This window comes from Saccostrea echinata, unplaced genomic scaffold, assembly GCF_033153115.1.
Source record: "Saccostrea echinata isolate AGI-Se365-2 ecotype Australia unplaced genomic scaffold, CSIRO_AGI_Sech_v1 ptg000001l, whole genome shotgun sequence".
Lineage (NCBI taxonomy): Eukaryota > Metazoa > Mollusca > Bivalvia > Ostreida > Ostreidae > Saccostrea > Saccostrea echinata.
Window position 1 is genome coordinate 32,282,288 of NW_026889750.1, and position 19,790 is coordinate 32,302,077.

General features: G+C 34.0%; 2 protein-coding genes across 2 annotated transcripts; one reads left to right on the top strand and one right to left on the bottom strand.

Moving 5' to 3' along the window:
* The first annotated feature begins 1,104 nt into the window (after positions 1-1,104).
* LOC133196854 (outer dynein arm-docking complex subunit 4-like) lies at positions 1,105-14,275 on the top strand. The gene is made up of 11 exons (XM_061332706.1): positions 1,105-1,227; positions 3,836-3,967; positions 10,590-10,749; positions 11,100-11,155; positions 11,237-11,528; positions 11,668-12,171; positions 12,254-12,461; positions 12,581-12,667; positions 13,077-13,273; positions 13,482-13,550; positions 14,013-14,275. Exons 1-11 carry the CDS (start codon positions 1,105-1,107, stop codon positions 14,171-14,173), a joined length of 1,989 nt encoding a protein of 662 aa, XP_061188690.1. The 3' UTR covers positions 14,174-14,275.
* A 1,187-nt stretch (positions 14,276-15,462) lies between these two features.
* On the bottom strand, positions 15,463-16,835 carry LOC133178336 (uncharacterized). Its single transcript, XM_061313072.1, has 2 exons — positions 16,758-16,835; positions 15,463-16,624 (listed from the first exon to the last, which is right to left on the bottom strand). Exon 2 carries the CDS (start codon positions 16,603-16,605, stop codon positions 15,649-15,651), a length of 957 nt encoding a protein of 318 aa, XP_061169056.1. The 5' UTR covers positions 16,606-16,624; positions 16,758-16,835; the 3' UTR covers positions 15,463-15,648.
* Between the last annotated feature and the right edge of the window lie 2,955 nt (positions 16,836-19,790).

Here is a 19,790-nt window from a genome sequence, read left to right on the forward strand (position 1 = left end):
ACATGACTTAGTTGTTATTATCATGATTTTGAAGAATGTTTGTTTCACGTGTCATTTAAGGGTAAAGTTGACTCGGGTGAGTGTTTTGGCCCATGGGCCCTTTGGCGACTCTTAGATGAACACAAACGGCCGTTTTGCCATAAACAAACATCTATAAAAAAAAAATAAGTATCTGGTAATTGTGTATGAGATAAAAAGGCAATATGATTTAATTAAAAGTACAAGTACCTTTAAAAACTTTTTATTTTTTTTATTGAGTTTAATAAATTATGAGAATTTTACCGAGAAGCTATCTTCCTGCTCATGACTTGTTGCTCAGATAGAGCATGGGAAACGCATATCAATTAATGAAAAAAAGAGACTCAAGCATAAATTTTAATTGAATAAGCATTTAAGAAGCTTGAACATGACTGCATGAAATTTAAATCCGTAATTGATTTGATATGACCTATGGCATTAATCAGCAGATTAAAGTCTCAATGGAAAAAAAGGTGATCTGATGACAATGGGGGAGACAGATGTAACAGATAATGTCGAATCATTCCACAGGGCCAAACTTCCTACGGAAATCTTGGTGCCATACCAACTAATATCATTTATGATGTTGGAAAAATTAAAAGATTTGTTATTACATGAGGTTTACCAAAAGGCCATCATCGTTAAATCATAAAAACATTTTCAAAAGGCGAACTCTTGTGTTTTTATACCAACTTTTTGGTTGCAGCAATGTTTCCTTAATGTGAAAAACGTTAACGTTTCGATGCACCTTTTGCCAAATGAAAATACAGACTGATTATAAGCTTTGATAAAAGCGCTTATATTGGCTGAGAAATTGGTAATACCATTTGCTCTAGTCGGCATCTGGCCTGAAATTCCACCAGTTACCGTGTTAATAAAATGGAAATCTAATATGAGATTTGCACCTTCTTTTGGAAATGTGTCATAACCAGGATTAGTCGGATTAAAAGATTTGGCTTCCCAGCTCGTTATTAAGTAAAACATATATTGAAAAGGGAGAACAAATGAACCCAACAGGTAGGACAGTGAGTTGCAAAATTTTGTGTCTGTTGTCATGAACTTGAATTGCCAACTGCAGCTGTCAGGATGAGCGGAAATAAAGACATCAAGCAGAGGAAGACGGAAGTCCTGAATAATTCCTACCGGAAGGACGGATTAGTTAAGTATACCGGCGGGGACTACAAGAGTGCATTGAAGCTGTTCAACTTGGTAAGTGGTGGCACCTGCTGCAAAAACAAGCTCCTGTCATTTTATTCATTTCTAACCCTGTCAGAAGTAGATGTTTAAGGCAACAGGTACAATGTATTTTCTACACGTTATCATTCCTCTTAAAATCGACCTTTCGTATACTTTTTTTTCTCAAGGAAACTAGGATTTACTGGAATACACAAAAATTCCTGTAGATTTTCATAGTGTAGAAATTTTCAAATGCTTTAGTTGAGTATCAAACCACGCTCAAAAACTGAACTAAAAGATGGGTGATAAATAATAAAAAGTTTTTTTCTTTATGCAAATGATGAACTAGTTTGTAGAACCCCCTTCAATTAAAATTGGTGTACTTCTACACTGATTTTTAAAAAAAAAAAATAATATGGCCACTGGACGATGGCATTACGATATGATCGTTAATAGAATCTGGTACGCATTATATTTCCTTTGGAATTCTGATGCTTGCGTTTTCTTGATTTGTAGTATTTTTGATGCAAAATTGAAGTTAAAGAATTCGAAGTAACCTCATATTCATCAGTAGAAAAAGTCACTTTATATATATATATATATATATATATATATATATATATATATATATATATATATATATATATATATATATATATATATAATTTTACAAGAAGTCAGATTTTTCGAGGGAGGGGGTGTCCAAGGCCATATTTTCCTTTAGAAATTTAACTATTTAACTTTGAAAATCCGGGGGGGGGGGTCCGGACTTCCCACCCTAACCCCATCCCGCGACTAGATCCGCGCATGTTTCCTGTAACACAATAAATTCAAAATTTACAATGTTACATTACCCAGAATAGCAATGGTAAAATAGATGTAAAACAAACACTATTTTACACATTAAAGACATTAACTCATTTACTACTAACTATATGGCCTTCAGGGTGATGTTAAGTGAACTTCATCCCATTGTCCATAACTCTTAAATGAAAAGTTCTTTGCAAGCGTGTATTTCTGGTATCTTTATTTTGATACAAGTTTATAGAGATGGCCATAAAACCTCAGTCAGTCTAAAATGAAATACATGTATAAAAAGTTGTCTACACGAAATTTTTCATTCAACATTTCAAGAGCACAAGTTTATGGACATGAAATTGAAAAGAAATTGGAAAACTATCAGCGCCTAGTAAATTTCCAAAACTGATATTTTTATTTAGATAGATGGTTAAGTCCAACTGAAGTGGTTTAAAAGCTTAGGTGCCACAAATTTTGATAACTTCTCAACAGCTTAATTGAGATAAGTATCTGAACCGCTCATTATATATATTTACTGCCAAACAAGATTTAAATGCATAGTGATTTAAAGACATGCTAGTATTCAAATAACATATAAGAATACACATGTAATTACTATGTTAATTATTAATGATGGGTAAAATATAAATAAAAGTAATATCATGGAACCAATTTACTATTTAAAAAAAGAGGAATGCATGTATTTTTTTAAAGTCTGGGTTAATACATGTAGAATTATCTTCAAATCTAATAGAAAGTTGTACTAAATACGGATTAATATTTGATTAAATCGGGTATAGAACAAACCTGTGTAACCTGACAATGGATATAAGGTGCCTAATACAACATACATAATCTCGGTCTCTTATTTATGTTTTAAATCCCGACATCTCTTGACTTCTGTTTGTAGAATACTTCAGTTCTCGATTGAAAACTACCCGTTCTGATTTTTGTTTGGTTGGCTTTTTGCAGGTACCCCTTTGTCTCTGCGTTACATACCATTACTTATCAAGTGTGCCGATACACAAAAATGCTTTTAGAAGTTGTCGAAGTATCAGACTGATATTGGCAGATTGTGTGAAGGGTTTATAGATCTGTTGACACGTTGTATCAGTTTAATAAACTTTAAAGCTTTATTTTTTAAGTGCATTTATAACATTCAAGTCATCTGTTTTCCTGACCCATAATTTAAGAATTCTTTGGGTGATACTTTAAAATTACAAATTTATGTTGAATATTTTCACCCGCAATATAAATCCGTTTCTTTTTATTGTTTGAAAATTTTAAGTGCTCATATCCAATTCGTGCAGACACCTTATCTGCACGGGAGGTATACGGAGGAATAAAAACCAGATATTGGATTTCAGTCTTTTCACCGCATAAGAATCACGTGCACCCTTTTCCCTCTTGTACATGTATATCCGAGGAATCTACGCGAGCGTTTATAATTAGCTGATTAGGTTATCTATACATTAAAGATGTGTCCTTGTCTGCACATGGATAATTAATCTTTGGATTTTAACTTGTTAAATGTGATTGGTAAGCTTTTGTGTTGATTGACTAAGATTTTCCATCTTTGACCAACACAAAAAGAAAATACAGTGTGTCGAACTGTACAGGTAGGAGCAGATTGTTATTATTTTTAAATATTGGATTTTTTTAGCTGAGCAAATATGCGTTTAATTTTAAAATTTTGATTGTTTATGGTCTCATTTTTTTTTTCATTTTCATATGATATATTTACGTATAATTTTTTTAAATATCATTTTTTTCATTTGCAAATTTGACTGAGGAGGGGGGAGGGGTTCAAGGACTAAAAAATGATCTGATTGCTCATTTTCAGGCTCTTCGACTATCTCCCTCGGATGTTAAGTCGCTCGTTTATCGCTCAAAGTGTCACAAAAAGTTGAGAAACGTCAGAAAAGCAATAGATGACGTGGATACCGCACTCCACATCCACAATTTAAGTAAAGAGGTATGTATCTAGGTAAAGAGATATGTATCTGTGGTTCACAATCTAAGTAAAGCGGTATGTATCGGTGATCCACAATCTAGGTAAAGAGATATGTATCTGTGGTTCACAATTTAGTCCATCCTTAAAAAAATGTTTGTATGGAATTACCGCCTGGGAGGTTTCAAACCCAGGAGGAAGGGAGGGAAATTATTTTTTTTTTCAAAATTAAAGTTAAATTAAAAATTGATGATAAAAATCTCAATAAGGAATGAACACATTATTTTCTGCCTTTTTGTAAAGGGTATCTCCCATCAACCAGGAACCCAGTTTTGCTTAGATCCTACACTTATTAAGTGATTGGCTGGCACATGTGGTAGCAGGCCAAGAATTGATTCAATAAAAAAAAATCTTCTTATTTTTGGTCAATAAAATTTTTCCAAGAGGGGTCATTTCAATGAGGCGGGAGGCAATTCCAAACAAACAATAATTTTATTTTGGCCTTAAGTACAGAGATATATATCAGTGGTTCACAGTCAAAGTAAATAGTTATGTATCTGTGGTTCACAATCTAACTAAAGAGGTACCTATCTGTGACTCACAATCTAAGTAAAGAGGTACCCATCTGTGGTTCACAATCTAAGTAAAGAGGTACCTATCTGTGGTACACAATCTAAGTAAAGAGGTACCCATCTGTGATTCACAATCTTAGTAATGTGGTACCTATCTGTGATCCACAATCTTAGTAATGTGGTACCTATCTGTGATCCACAATCTTAGTAATGTGGTACCTATCTGTGATCCACAATCTAAGTAAAGAGGTACCTATCTGTGATTCACAATCTAAATAAAGGGGTACCTCTCTGTGATTCAAAATCTAAGTAAAAAGGCAACTTTCACTGCGTAAACAATGTCACTTGTGAAAAGTAGAATTTTTTTTCATATTTGAATAATTTTTTAGCGCATTATATGCATTATAATATTTATATTTATAATATATATATTTATATTATATGCATTAAATAATCGGAAAATAGCCTTTAAAACTTAAAAGTCACCTGAGTTACTCAGTAATTTAAATCTTTATATAAGAACGAATAGAACAACTTTCATGAAATTGTACTTCTCAAGAGCCAAGGAACACAAACGCAGTCATCCTCTTGTATAATTAAGTTTGTTCATACCATGGCCCCCTTTGCCGAAATTAGGCTGCGAAAGCGAGTTCAAAGCTTGATAAAGATATCTATAGGGCAAATATAAAGAAATCTCATTCTGAAGAACCGCAGAGTTACAGACTTTCTAACATTTTCACAAGCATCCTCATCTATGTAAATAGTGTTAATTCATGTTTGCTCAAACTGTGATCCACAAGGCAGAGATGGGCACACCAAATGAAATTAAAAGATTAACTTATAGAAATATAAAAGAACAATTCACAAAGCTTAAAATTTTCATATTTATTTGACAACATCGTAATGTATATGCAAGGGTAAAGGGAAAAATGTTCAGAATCTTATGAACAACTCAAAATAACAATTTGCGTGGCTGCAAAATAAACGAAATAATATAAAATGCCCTACGACGTCGGCACTCGCTGACTGTTAAAGGCCATTCACCTTTGCTCTGGTATATGTAAATGATTTTATACAAACATTGTTCTATATATTTTATTCTTTCCTTTCAATGTTCGTTTTTGTGTTAATCCATTCTTGTTTTTTTTTAATGAAATGTGAAACGTTGGGGGTAAAATCAATCATTCAATATTAGATCCCATTGATCTTAAAATAGTTCATGCATAAATCTGAAAAATAATCAGAGATTGAAAATGAAGGTATTTAAATTATTAATTTTTCAGAATCGTTAAATAGAAAGCGGAGACTGCTGTATACTTTTGATTTATCAAATCCATTTCCCTAACCGGTGACAATAATTTGCTTTCGATAATTTAATTCCCTCCTTTTCTCTTCTTGTTGTATGTAGACATATATTTAATGGCTCCACGGGCGATAAAACTGCGATTATAGGTTTCATGTTATCATAATTGATATCTCAGGTGAATTTTATTGTCAATGAAATCCATTTAAACGGATTAAATATGTTCGTCCCCATGGCCTGTTGAAATATTCAAAACGTCACTGAAAAACCTATCTTAATCCATTTTTGAGCACTTAGACGAAAAGTACTCCTGTTTTTATTCTAAACACGTGCTAAATTTAAAACGGCAAGAAGACATTGATTATTCCTGGTACATAAAAGGCTTTAGAAAAACCACATCTACAGGGCTGTAAAAACCTGGACATTGATTGGAATTGAGCATATCCACATTTGATTAACAGTAAAATTGTCTTTAAGATATATATGTACAGTGTATGATTGTGACTTCGATGGTTTTGCCAGATTTGTATGTGAAAAATAACCATTAGAATATTTGTTGTATTTGGAATGAGGTTTACTGTGCGACAATTCATTTTGAAGTAATAACCATGAGGCCAGTTTTCAAGTACAACGAGCGTACGATACTATGTCCATTTTTTCTTGCACCAAGTTCTAACTAACAGCGTACAGTGTCAATTTTCCTTAGGAATAATGTAGTTGTAGTGTACCTGTTTGGACATTGAAGTTCTCATTCCAAAACCAACTACCGAGTATTATTCCTGAAGTTTTTAATTTCCGTTTGTCTTGGATTAAAACGTTCGGGTAAGATTTTTTTTATTTTTTAAAAATGCGGATAAAACAGATCTTGGATTAAAACGTTCGGGTAAGATTTTTTTATTTTTTAAAAAATGCGGATAAAACAGATCTTCAGTGTTTTGTAAAGTATATTTTTTAGAAAATTACATTTTTCTTCATGCACATCGATTTGCTCACATTTCCCTGTAAAGTTTTATATCTTTATTGACTTTATGTGGAAGCTTTCTCAAGTAACAAGAAACAGAAGTCGAATTTTTCATTTAAACAATGGTTTATGTTGCTGACACAATTCAAAGCATATAAAACTTATCTAAACTTTACTAAATATTGATTAATATTCAACAAACACATAGATTTTGTAAAGCAGAAATCGATGAAAAATAAGTTTAATACAGAAATCTAGACTAAATTGTTCACTAAACTGGGAAATAACAGGTGTGCATTCTTATAAAGGTTTGAAACAAGCTTTAAATTACTAAAATTTGGCTCATTTTGAATTGTTATGAAGGACAATGTGTCAAAATTTGCCCTTATTGGATATGAAAATTAAAACATAGTTAAGATTGAGATACTTGTAAAGGTGCGGTCACACAGTGCGATTTTTTAAATTTGATTTTCATTCGACTTGCTGAAGGTAACGTTAGTCGAATGGAGTCGAATGGTGCCGGGTTGGTCACATGATAGGATTTACAAACGATTTTGATGACAAATGAGCAGATGGGGTGTTGTATTTCATAGTTTTGATATAATTCATGATAAATTAATACATTTGTAAATAACTTATTTTTTCATTAATTTTATCAATTTGAATTTAACTTTTTATTCCGTCATTTATACCCATTATGCATGGCGTTTTGTGGTCATTGTAACTTAATCATAACTTACACATGTTAGGACTTCTGAATAAATGATGAAATATACAGCACGTATTAAAAAAATGACCCCAATAGATTGTCTCCTCATACTTTTATGTAATTCACTAACATAGCTGGGGGAAAATAGATTAAAAAAAATATTTTTCGCATCCGATCACGTAAGATTGGCTTTGTTACAGGTAGGTCTTAAATAATAAAATTCAAATGAACCTTCGCCTCCTACAAAGCCTTCATTTTAAATGACTAAACTCACCTATATATCTGATTATAGAGATTTTTAAAGGTAAGTTTTACTTAAAGTCGTTAATTTGGCTAATATAAGTAAATAAGTATATAAGTAAGTTATTCATTTATAGTGACTTGTACATAGAATATTCTGTATACAAACTAAATTGAAAAATTAATCAACACCCGGCCCATTGGGCCTATATGCCACTTTAAACACAAAATTGAAATACAATATATAAAGAAGGTAAAGAGCACAACGTTAAGAGATAAACAAAAAAGTACATAAAAATATACATTGTGATAATATAATTGGAATAAAGGTCATTCATTTCACCTACCGTAAAATAGACAAAAATTCGAAATGTTGGGCTCAGAAAGATTGTAAATAAATGACGTATATGCATACACCAACATCCCTCGCCGTGCTTACAAACTCTATAGCAGGTGTTTGTATGGTTTATTTTTTATAATACATTTGTAAAACATCTATTTATTCGCATTTGATGTTGTTTGCTGGGTACATGTATATAATGCGCAAGAGATTGACATTTATAAACATTTGAATTGTTCCGAGTTTCCACAGAAAGGGGATAGATACAGCCCTAAACTTACTTAGTTCTTTAATTTTCTATATCACACAGCTAATGGTAAAATTAAAATATGCCCTATATTTGTTTAATATATGGAAAGTTTTTGTCTTCAGAAGATTTAGAATACTTTCAACACATTTTTCTTCGTGGATTTATCGCTACTCTGATAGTTTGGTATGAGTATACACTGGTCTGAAAAACGATTTATATAAGAAATAAAAATATGTGATCTAGCGGTCTCTTTTGTTTTTGTCCTGAGTAGAGGTAAAATATTAAATATATGGGCATTAGATAGTAACTGAATGTTCATCATAAATGTTATAAATTCTTATTTTTTCTTAGTCAAAGGTACATCAAAAAATCTTGGTGATTCTATGAGATATATTTCTGGAACTTATATTATAGAGGAAATTTTTTATGCTTAGAGAAATTGATTCTGACAGTCTTACTAAAAATACAAAATGTTTATCTTTTAGCTCTAGTGGTCAGAGACCAGAAGAGCTTATGCCATAATAAGGTGTCCGTCTGTCTGTCTAGCGGTCTGTCTGTCCGTCCGTCTGTAAACAATTTTTCAAAACGCTACTCCTCTAACAGTTTTGGTCTGATTTCAATATAACTTGGCACACAAGTAGAGTACACAAAGATACAGGTTTTTGATTTCAATGAAGGGTGTTGCCATGGTTACTAAAGATAGAGATTTTTGGGAAATACTTTCAAAACGCTACTCCTATTACAGTTTTGGTCTAATTTCAGTATTACTTAACACACAAGTGGACTACACTAAGATACATAATTTTGTATATCGGTTTTTGATTTCAATGAACGGTGTTGCCATGGTTACTAAAAATAGAAATTTCTGGGAAATACTTTGAAAACCAAACTCCTCCTTCAGTTTTGGTCCGATTTCAGTATTACTTGGCACATAAGTAGACTACACTAAGATACATAATTGTATATATCGGTTTTTGATTTTAATGAACGGTGTTCTCATGGTTACTAAAAATAGAAGTTTCCTTGAAATACTTTCAAAATGTTACTCCTCCAATAGTTTTGGTCTGATCTCAATATAACTTGGCACACAAGTAGACTATACTAAGATACATAATTCTCTTTATCAGTTTTTTAATTTCAATGAATGGTGTTGTCATGGTTACTAAAATACAAATTTCCTTGAAATACTTTGAAAACGCTACTCCTCCTTCAGTCAATATAATCTGGCACACAAGTAGACTACACTGAGATACATAATTGTCTTTATTGTATTTTTTATTTTGTTGAATGATGTTGCCATGGTTACTATAATCGAAATTTCTGAAAAATTCTTTTAAAAGGCTACTCCTCCTACAGTTTTAGGCTGATTGCAATAAATCTTGCCACAAAAAGAGACTAAACCAAGGATCATTATTCTATTTATTGCTGTTGCCAAGTTTCAAGTCCAAGTGCTACTTTTATCTTCCCTTGTTATAAGTACAAACCAGTATAGCTACAGTCTCGTCAGAGACTTCTGATTTAAATATAAATCAATATAATTGATATTTGCCCTTTATATGTTACACACATATAAATGATCACCAAAATATATGATTAAACATCTTTGGTGTACTATTCTAACAATATGATCATAGATCTATATTCTTTCCGATGATTTTGTCTGTATAGGATATGCCACCAAGCCTTATTAAAAATATTTAATAAAGATAAGCTCAAAGCAATTGAAACTGAACATATTATCTTTTTTATCGACATGTATAGCTTTATAAAAGTTTCATTTCTTTAGACACTTTTGTATGGTATCTAGTGCTTTTCATTTCAACAGAACAGAGAAAAAGCAATTTCAGTGTAAGTGAATGCTGATCTATCAACAGCTTTCATTGCAACAGACCAATTAAAATTGCTACTCCGAATAAATCTTTTTAAAGATCTGCACGTCGACTTTGTTGAAAGAATGACGGAGGAATTTTATTAAGTCTTTTCATCTTTACATAAATATTAGTATTTTATACGAGTAATATATCAATCGGAGTAAAGTAAATGTTTCTTGTTTTAAATTCAATGTTTGATCTTTCTCTGTCTGTCTTAAAGTAGTGCCCCATATACATGTATACAAGTCTATTAACAGTTGAGTTGTATTTGTTCATCAGAGAGAGGGGAGAGATTTATCCAGTGTTTGTAGTACTGAAGGCCTGAGTTTATTCATCAGAGAGAGGGAGAGATTTATCGAGTGTATGTAGTACTGAAGGCCTGAGTGTTCGTTTATTACAGGCGCTTCTTCAGAAGGCCAGTCTCTTGTACCAGTCCTCCAATTATGAATTAGCTCTAGTCTACTACAGCAGGGGGCACAAACACTATCCCCAAAACAAGGACTTCATCATTGGAAAGGAAAAGGCAGAGATGGGCATCAACAAAGGCCGAAAAAGCCGAGGTAGGCAAACTTCTTAGCATTATCTATTGTTATACCTTTAAAACTTAGTTCCTATATAAATCTATACTAAAAAAGTCTAACATCCCTAATGTTTTGCTGAGCGGTCATAAAAAAAAAATCGATGTTTGACCGCATAGTGAGATGTTGGACCTGTGGACGAGATATTGGACCGCTTACGTCACACTGTGGGCGGGATTAGCTAAATCTAACGGCCTCAGGCAAACAGTTTGGTGCTTGGGTCCGAGAAAACGCATGTTGCCCTCGAACCACCCAGTCAATAAATGTATAATATCATTTCGAATCTGAGCTCTAGCTAGTTAATTATACAAATATATATATTTTTTTTGCAGGGAGGCGCATGAAATTAACTGAGGCTGGGGATCTGACATATTTAGTCCACAAAGTGGTAAGTTCCATGTTTTCTTAGTTTTACTACTCTCAAAACCACTGGCTTTACACCTTTGCTTAACTTGAGTATTTATTGTAGCCACATGCGCAACCGTTCTCGTGGAAGAAGCCAGAATCCAAATCACAGAATTCGCAGCTTCCCAGTGCCACCTTCAATACCCGACCACTTTGTCAGCTGATCCGTATCCATAAGACACCATCAGTGAGTCTGTCTCAGGCAGAGTCCCTCCATGACGAGAATGACGACGACAGCACCGTACTGAATTATGACGAAAAACGACCGGAAAGTCGCGTGGTAAAAACGACCATGGGGAAGTTATACAAAGACAAAAAGTATCTGCAAAATCTAATCGAGGATGACAAATTTCCAGGTATGAAATTTGCAAAACATTATGTACACATTCTGGTTTACTGCTGCTGGTATTTATGTATATTGGTATTGTTGGTGTGTCTTTGTAAATAAAACGCAAAACGATACATGTACTTTATTTTACTTCTTTTTCTGTACAGCTGTCATGGGTAGCTCTGGAAGCCCTGTGGGAGACATAGCAGAAGATGGATTTCACTTTCTATTAGACCGTGCAGCTTACTGGGATCGGTTAGGACCACTTCCGCCCCCACCGCCTGCGCGGAGATTCCGAAGTCGTTTCAGCGGAAGTACATTGTCCATGAACTCACTAGATAGTTTCAAAACGACAGACACAAAAACTTCGTGGAAATCCACAGACTCGACAAAAACATTGAAAACGACAAAATCATCAAGATATTCGTATGGTAGCAAGAAGGAAAAGTCTAGTCCTAAACCCGACCCCAGTAAAGTGGAATTTAAATTCCCGTCTATTCGACTTTTTGACGATTTTCATCAAAGAATGATGACAGAAATCGCAGAAGAACAAGAGACGGATGAATCAGCCAACAGAACTACAGATTTGGAGGCGGATCAAAAACAAGAAGACACGGCCAAGAAATCTGTGATGGAATACATGAAAAAAGAAATGGACGCTATTGATGAAGGTAATGGGAAATTGCAAACTTAAATCTCTACCTCAATTAAGAACGTCAATAGATTACCCAACACACTTCTCTTTTCCATCAGATTTCAGATCGAATAAATTTCGGAATGTTCAGGACAGATGCGAGGCTTGTCTGGAACTCTTGGAACGTTACTATGAAACAGAAATTCCAGATAAGTTTGAAATGGTTTCAAACTTATACAGTTACCTTGGCAACGCTTCAATGCAACTTGGTAAACTAGATTTGGCGCTCAAGTATCACCAAATGGACTTGAGCATTGGGGAACAGCTGTAAGTTATTAGAGTGTTGTTTTGTGCAACAAAAATACAAATGACGTAGCTCCATTTCTTACAATAAAGTAGACTTTATACACAAAATTCCAAAGCGTTTTTATATGTGTTGTCTTCAGGGATAGGAGGAACATCCGGTACAGAGCCCTAGGAAACACAGGACGAGTGTTCATGATGAAGGGAAAACACAAGAAAGCTCTCGATATGTAATTCCAAGGTTTTTTATGTATAGCGATATGATAATAATTTAAATAGACAATAGTACTAAAATCGAACGCTCTGAAAATATTTTTTCGACGCGAGTTTTTCAAGAAGATTGTTTCTTGATGATCTTGAGATTTAAGTTTATTGTGAAGTATTGTCTTCATTCTTATACCCGGTACATAAACAATTTCTGAATCAATTTATTGACTTCCCTTCATATTTCAACACAAAAGAAAGCACATTAAAACATAAATTTCATTCTAAAATTAATTTGTTTAGACCCAACAAAACGGAAAAAATTTATAGCAAATCAAAAGAAATAAATGCTGTACTACAAGTACTTTAATATATAAAGAAAATAATAAAAAAAAAAATTATACATCATTAAATCTACTTTTAATATGTTGAAAGGTTTACAAGAAAAGCCCCACTCTGTAACACACCACGGGAGACGGCCTCTCTGTTCCACGAGATTGGTAACTGTTTCCTGATGCTGAACAATTTCCACAGCGCCAGAGAATCCGGAAGGAAGTCATTGAAAGCCGCAGAGGAGGCTGGGAACGTGCAACAACAGCTTCAGGCATGCGTACTAGTGGGTCTGGCAGAAGGTGAAAAAATGATATATTTCACAAATAAGCAGAATATGAAAAATGTTGTAGACAATTTTTGAGAGAAAAAAAAATCTTATTTTATGGATCAAGTCTGTATGATGGCAAATAATACTTCCTAGAATATTTTTTTCAGGTTTTATGTCAGAGCAATTCTTTTTATTCAATCATTTAAACAATAGGGATAACACAGATTATTTTGTTTTAGTTAACATGAAGAAGTATGAGAAGGCTCACAGTTCTTTTGAGAGAGCCCTGGATCATGCCAAATCCTTGGGTAAGTATTATATCAAGAAATAATCCATTTACTCTGTCCGGACTGAAAGAAAATCATAAAAAGTGCCAAAATTGCTCAAAAGTTAACTTGAATGAAGTCTTTGAGTCACAGGACTCTACTTCAGGTATTCCCAAAACACCACTCTATGAGATATGCGTCACTTCCGTTGCCTATTGTTACCTATGTCCAGTATAGAGGGCTTTTTAGAACCGCTTATATCAGCCCTTTTCTGTTTCAAGATTTATATTCACACACACAAAACATCTTGAATACGAGCCCCTGTAGCGCTATACCGTTTTTCTTTTTTATTTGGAGCTTTTAATAAATTGCAACTGACACCCCCTCCCAGTTTTTGCTAGCGCTGTAATCTTTTTTAAAATATAACTTTGCATTACAAAATTTAGTGGAAACTTTAGCAGTCTGTTAGTAATGACACTAATTCCATGTTCCTCTTCAATGTAGGCGACGAGAGAGCAGAACTGGCCATGAAGAAAGCCCTGATTGATGTCAACAGAAAAATTGCTCTGAAGATTAAGAAAAACAATAGTTCACATGTAAAAGTGGCACAGACTTACCCGGATTCTGACGTCAGTACCGCTAGAACGTCCATATTGGTTGAGTGAGGATAACTGTGAAAAGACAAACAGTTAAGGCAGTTGTGACAGGACATTACAAATAAATATGTTGAAACGTCAAGGCCGAATGCACGTCACTATATTCATTTTTTTTTGTTTTGTTTGGCATTTTCATTGATTATGGATATTTCCTAGTGGTATTATAATAATTATTATAATTGCTCCGCGTCGGGCAATATTTCATCCCTTGGAGGCTAACATAACCAATGTTGCCCTCAACTCCAGTCAATATTTGTACATATTATTATTATTATTCAAGATATGTAATATTACTCGCTATTATAAATGTGAGCTCAAAATTTCTGCATGGCGAGGTAGAAGTTTACCTGTAGAAATCAACTGTGTGCATTTCTTTACCAAGTATATACATGTACATGTATTTGGTTGTACTGCATTATTCACTCCTATAAATGTGTATTAATTCTATTAACTTGTATGACTTAATCTACATATCATTATGAATTGGTATAATATATAATTATGATTTCGATTTTGTCATTATAATAGCATTTTCTGAAAGCCAGTATTAAATGAGGGTACTATATACATGTACATTGCGGTATGAAACATGGATTGATCAGTATTATTTTATGCATACTGTAGAGTTACCAATGTTCAAATATCTATAAAATTTTTTTACATAAAAAACATGAACCCTGAAGCAGTTGATATGCCATATAAATAAAATGATGAAATTCTGTTTTGAAGTTGTCAATTTGAATATAACGAAACCCTTTAGTTATTGTGTAGATTGCATTAGACCTGTGTTTCAAGTCGAAAGTACAAAATTTTTCGGAAAAGTTAAAGAATTTAAAAAAAAGTGCTAAAAAGCAATAGGGAAATTAAATTCCCACAAATCTCCCGATCTCATTAGTGCAAGTAACTGCTCAAATGTCAAAATATTGCATTATATTCATGTAATCACCATGGCTGACACATATCCCTCAATTCAATATACCAATCTCCATGGATTATATTTATGCGAGACCACAGTCAATATTTGCATTCCACGCCATCGGAGTATTAAAGATCCTTGCACATTATTTTAAAAGCAAAACGCTTGAGCAGCTCTATATTTCATAATAAATATATCTGGGATAGGCTTTAATCAAAAAGTCAAACGGAATATCGTTTACAAGTGTATATATGAATATTTCATATTTGCTTTGAAGTCTATTTAACGAGTGCAACTTTTTGATAATTTCAACCCTCTCGAGTACTGATGCACTTAGTGCAATATTGTATGTAGAAAATGTTGACCGATAAAAAACCAAAACTTGCTCTTTGATATTATTATTCCAAATGAAATCTATTTCTCACAAAATTCAAAGTCTGACAATATAATTAAAACTATAAACAAGGCTTTTATAATTAAAGTATCAACAACTCAAAGCGTAATAACAGTTACTGTATGCAATCAAAATTTCGAGATATTTTCCCTTTCCGTAATTCTGCGTTTTCAATCAATCGCATTTACTTTGCTTACTGGTCCTCATTCTTTGCTTCGGGGCTCGTTTACTTTTATTTCTCATCATTAATGACCTACATGCACTCCTGGATTTCAGGACATGCTCTACAAACTGATACCGAGACTTACAGGCAAACGCACAGTAGGGACACAAAGCGAACTGACTGATAGGAATGTGACGTAAGTGAAGGTTCACAATGTGGTTTTTCAAGTGAACACGTTCATTAAACGCCTCACAGCAGACGAAACACGCAAGATTCTCCTCGTCACTTCTACAGCAGTAGTTATAGTCGAGAAGGGCGCGGATCTCTGGATTGACGTGTTTTAGCAATGTTTCCCTTTTCTCGCGATCTTCCTTGCTTTCTTCATTGTTGTTCTCCTCTTTGTTGTCGCTGGGCTGTTTGCATTCTATATCTGGTCCCAGAAAATTTTTTTCATGAACCAAAGGGTAATTTTTGTTGATATCGTAGGTTTGTATGCTTTCAAGACCTGTGGTAGCGGGTAAAGTATCACAGCCTAATTCTAAGTATGGAAGGTTTCTTTTCTGAAGAGATGATACAGTAGTATTGATGCTTCTGTCGCTTGCCATGCCTTTGTTGTTTGAAATGTTTGGTGAAGGTACTGCAAAATTGTCGGATGGATCCGGAGACGATATCGGGAATAAAGGTAGGACAGTATTAATTAGAGACTCCACATCAATGATTGATTCGTCATTCGCATCATATAAATTCTGAGAAGAATAGCTGCATTGACCGTCTCCTTGTATTGTGCTATGTGGATTTTGGAATCTGTTATCATCAGAAAGGCTCCTCGAGTTAAATTTTGCGACAGGTTCTGATGGGTTTGGGGGCAATAAAGTACTTGCCGCGGGTACTGAAGGTGATGACGTCATAGATCCGAGTGTACTTTCTGATCTTGGGTTCGTAAGTGATGATGAAGGTGATTTGTCCATCTTTGAGGAAATTCTTCGTCTAAAAAAGATGTTATTTAACTCTCTCTTTGCTATACTCACTGTTTAGTCTCAAACACAACAAAAGTAACGTTAGCAGATATTGCACTGTAAGCGTGTATTAAAAGTTTTAAAATAGATGTAGAGCAACCCACCCGACCCTCCCTATTTCCAATCATTTGCCGAACTGCTGAGGCTATCAAACTCAATTTATATTTAGCTTTCGTGGCTCGATTTGAACATTTCAAAGCAAACTTACAATATTCTTAATAAAAGTCTTCACTTCATCGGAAGTAATCGGCTAGTCAATAAAACCATGAGTGTATCTTATAAAATTTCCGGAAGACAAAATTTATTCTCTGGGCCGGATCTGGAGAAACACTGAAAATAATAATAATAATGTTCTTTTAATAAGAATAAAATGACTCAGACTAAAACTTAAATTGTCGCCGATGAACATGGTAACAAGATAATTTACTCTAAACCCTCACTTTCTTAAACTAGAGCGTTCGAGACACGTGTTTTTGTAAGACTTAGTTCAGTTTTTAAAAATATTCACTTTACCATTGTTCTTTTTGAATACTCTTTTCAAAATAGCCCCTCCTTTATCATTTATCCTTTTAGAGAGTCTCATGACCGAGATTTTTTTCTCTCGCACCTTTTTCACAATATCAAAAATTGCCAGCTCTGGCATTTGGAATTCTAAATATCAATTCTACCTTACTCCCGGCAACTATCCTTTACACACATTTAATTATATTTATAAACGACTGACATTAAATTATTTTTATAAACAGATTTATTCTACATGTTGTTGATTTACACGAACACAGAATCAGAATTCTTTTGTTTTTCGTACAAATTTTGAAATATTTCTGCTGCACCAATTCCGTCTGCCACCAGTAAGATCCGCTCACAATCATTAAAGCAACTGTGATGTCCGATTCCTAATAATGTCAGGTACTTTGGTACAAAATGGTGACATTGAGACTGATATCTAAACATATAACTTAATCTGTCAAGAAGTTTGATCGCCAAAAATATGAGGTGAACACCCCGTTCTTGAACACATCCGTGGTAGTGAAGTGTGTGTCGATTTCCTCTGTATGGTTTGACACCGAGATGCAACCTCCTCCGGTGATCACGTGACGTCGTATCCGACACCTGCAACATGAGATCACCACCATCAGACGACAAAATAATGGAAGGATATTTATCGTTAGCTTGTTGGTTGATCAGTTTTTGAATTCTCCTTGGACGTTTGTTTGATTTGTTTTCCGTGCAACAAGAAAACACCCTAAACACACTGGTGGATTCAGTGTCTTGGATGACGTCTTTTTCCATGAGTCCTAACACACTGGACAACAAGGGTACGATATAGTCCTCCTCGTAAATAAGAGGTCCGAGTGGCTCCGGCCTTTTCATCTTCATGTTCTGCAGAAATATTTGATACTTCAATATCGTTTCAACTTTTGATAAAAAATTTAAAGAATCTGTAATTAAGAAATCGAATAGCTGCATAAATAAGTACTTACAGAATCACCAATGCTTTAAAACAACCTCTCCCAGCAATGGAGAATCGTGTGCAAAATGACGGAAAATGTTATAAAGCTAATTAGTATTCAGTGAAACTTAGAATTTCTGAATTAACTGACACCTAGCGTGTTCATAAAGTAAACAATCAAATACAGCTAATAAAGTAATAAGGATATTGTTGTTCAAATTGTATTTGGCAAACTAAAATGGCTATAAAACAAAATTAGAACTTAGTAGGTGTGTTCGTGATAAACGTATTAGTGCGTTCCTGGATAGACAAAGAACAAAGAACTGAAGATATCATATTCAGACTACTAACTCCTGTTGTTTATATACTAAAATGGGAGTATATGTTACATGAAGGAATTCAACAAGACGTGTTTGTAAAACCAACTTATTTGACCTGACTAGATCTAGCTGTTGTGACAGGTGTCGCATTCTTCAATTGTCGATCCAGATTTTCTTTTCTGGGAAAGGGTTGCATGGTAAAAAATATGGGAATCCAAAATAATGCTTAAAATATGGATCAAAATACATTACGTTTTTGAAAAGGGAGATTCCTAACATATATATATATTATAGCAGTAGGAAAAATATTCATCTGGAGAGCGTTGGATACACCAGCCACTGAACATACCCTCAGAACAATACATGTTTGATAAAACGAGAACAGTACAATCATACAATTCTATGACTTTGAAATAACCTTTGTACAGAATCGTGACACATTCCTTAATCATTAAACGGATTTCTCTATTCTCTCTAATAAAAGTATAAATTTTACTTTCAAACCACATCACCTTGACCTTGCTCGGCTGAGTTTGGGTCGGAGCATTCTCTCTTCATAATCATCTTTTGTGTCCAGACGTTTTTCTTTCCATAAAAATTATGGACCAGGTATAATATTTCCAGTCATTGTGACTGACATGGAAGTTATTCAGTATGACCTTCGATGCAGGCCACAATCAACAACCTTCTGATCATAAGCTACCTTTGAACCAAGTATGACCTTCAAAATCCGACAAATTTACAGCTCTGATCCTTGTGATCTTTATCAAGTTTCAAATCAACTTGTACCTGATTCAAGTCTATATTATTGTCTGACAACATAGTACATAATAAAGAAGTATCCAGGTTTGTTTACGTAAAAAAAATTGATCAAAGTTAAATTTGCAGTCAAAGGGACTGAGGAGGGGAGATAAACCATAAATAATTCTAAGTATACCTCTAGATCTTCGATATACCTCTCAATCTAAGGGCTATAAATGGAGGAAAAAAACGATGTATTTTGAGGCTCAAACGACCTTGATTGAGGGTCACAAGCTCTCATCATAAGCAACTAGTATGCCAACTATGGATTTCTATTGTTTCTCAGATACAAAACTATATGGACCAGACATCTTTTTTCTTTTTGTCCTCCGCTTTTACTGAAATTAATATTAACTAGAGCCGAGCTCGTTGCAATGCAACGAATAGGTCTTCCGTCGGAGCTCCGGACAGGACAGAGCGACCTTGAGTCAAGGTCATGCAACATTTTAAGGTTATAAACAATCCTGTAAGGGGCATCAACTTTCAATGTTTCAACAGTAGAAAGACAGTAAAGGAATGTAAAATTCCCCTGTCAGTGAACTTGAACTTGTCCAAATAACTTT

What these genes read in the sequence shown, in the direction of transcription:
- LOC133178336 (XM_061313072.1), bottom strand. Translation starts at nt 16,605, where the DNA reads ATGGACAAATCACCTTCATCATCACTTACGAACCCAAGATCAGAAAGT.
- LOC133196854 (XM_061332706.1), top strand. Translation starts at nt 1,105, where the DNA reads ATGAGCGGAAATAAAGACATCAAGCAGAGGAAGACGGAAGTCCTGAAT. An exon ending in CATATTTAGTCCACAAAGTG is followed by an intron (nt 11,156 to 11,236) that starts GTAAGTTCCATG and finishes TATTTATTGTAG; the next exon opens with CCACATGCGCAACCGTTCTC. An exon ending in TTGAGCATTGGGGAACAGCT is followed by an intron (nt 12,462 to 12,580) that starts GTAAGTTATTAG and finishes TGTTGTCTTCAG; the next exon opens with GGATAGGAGGAACATCCGGT.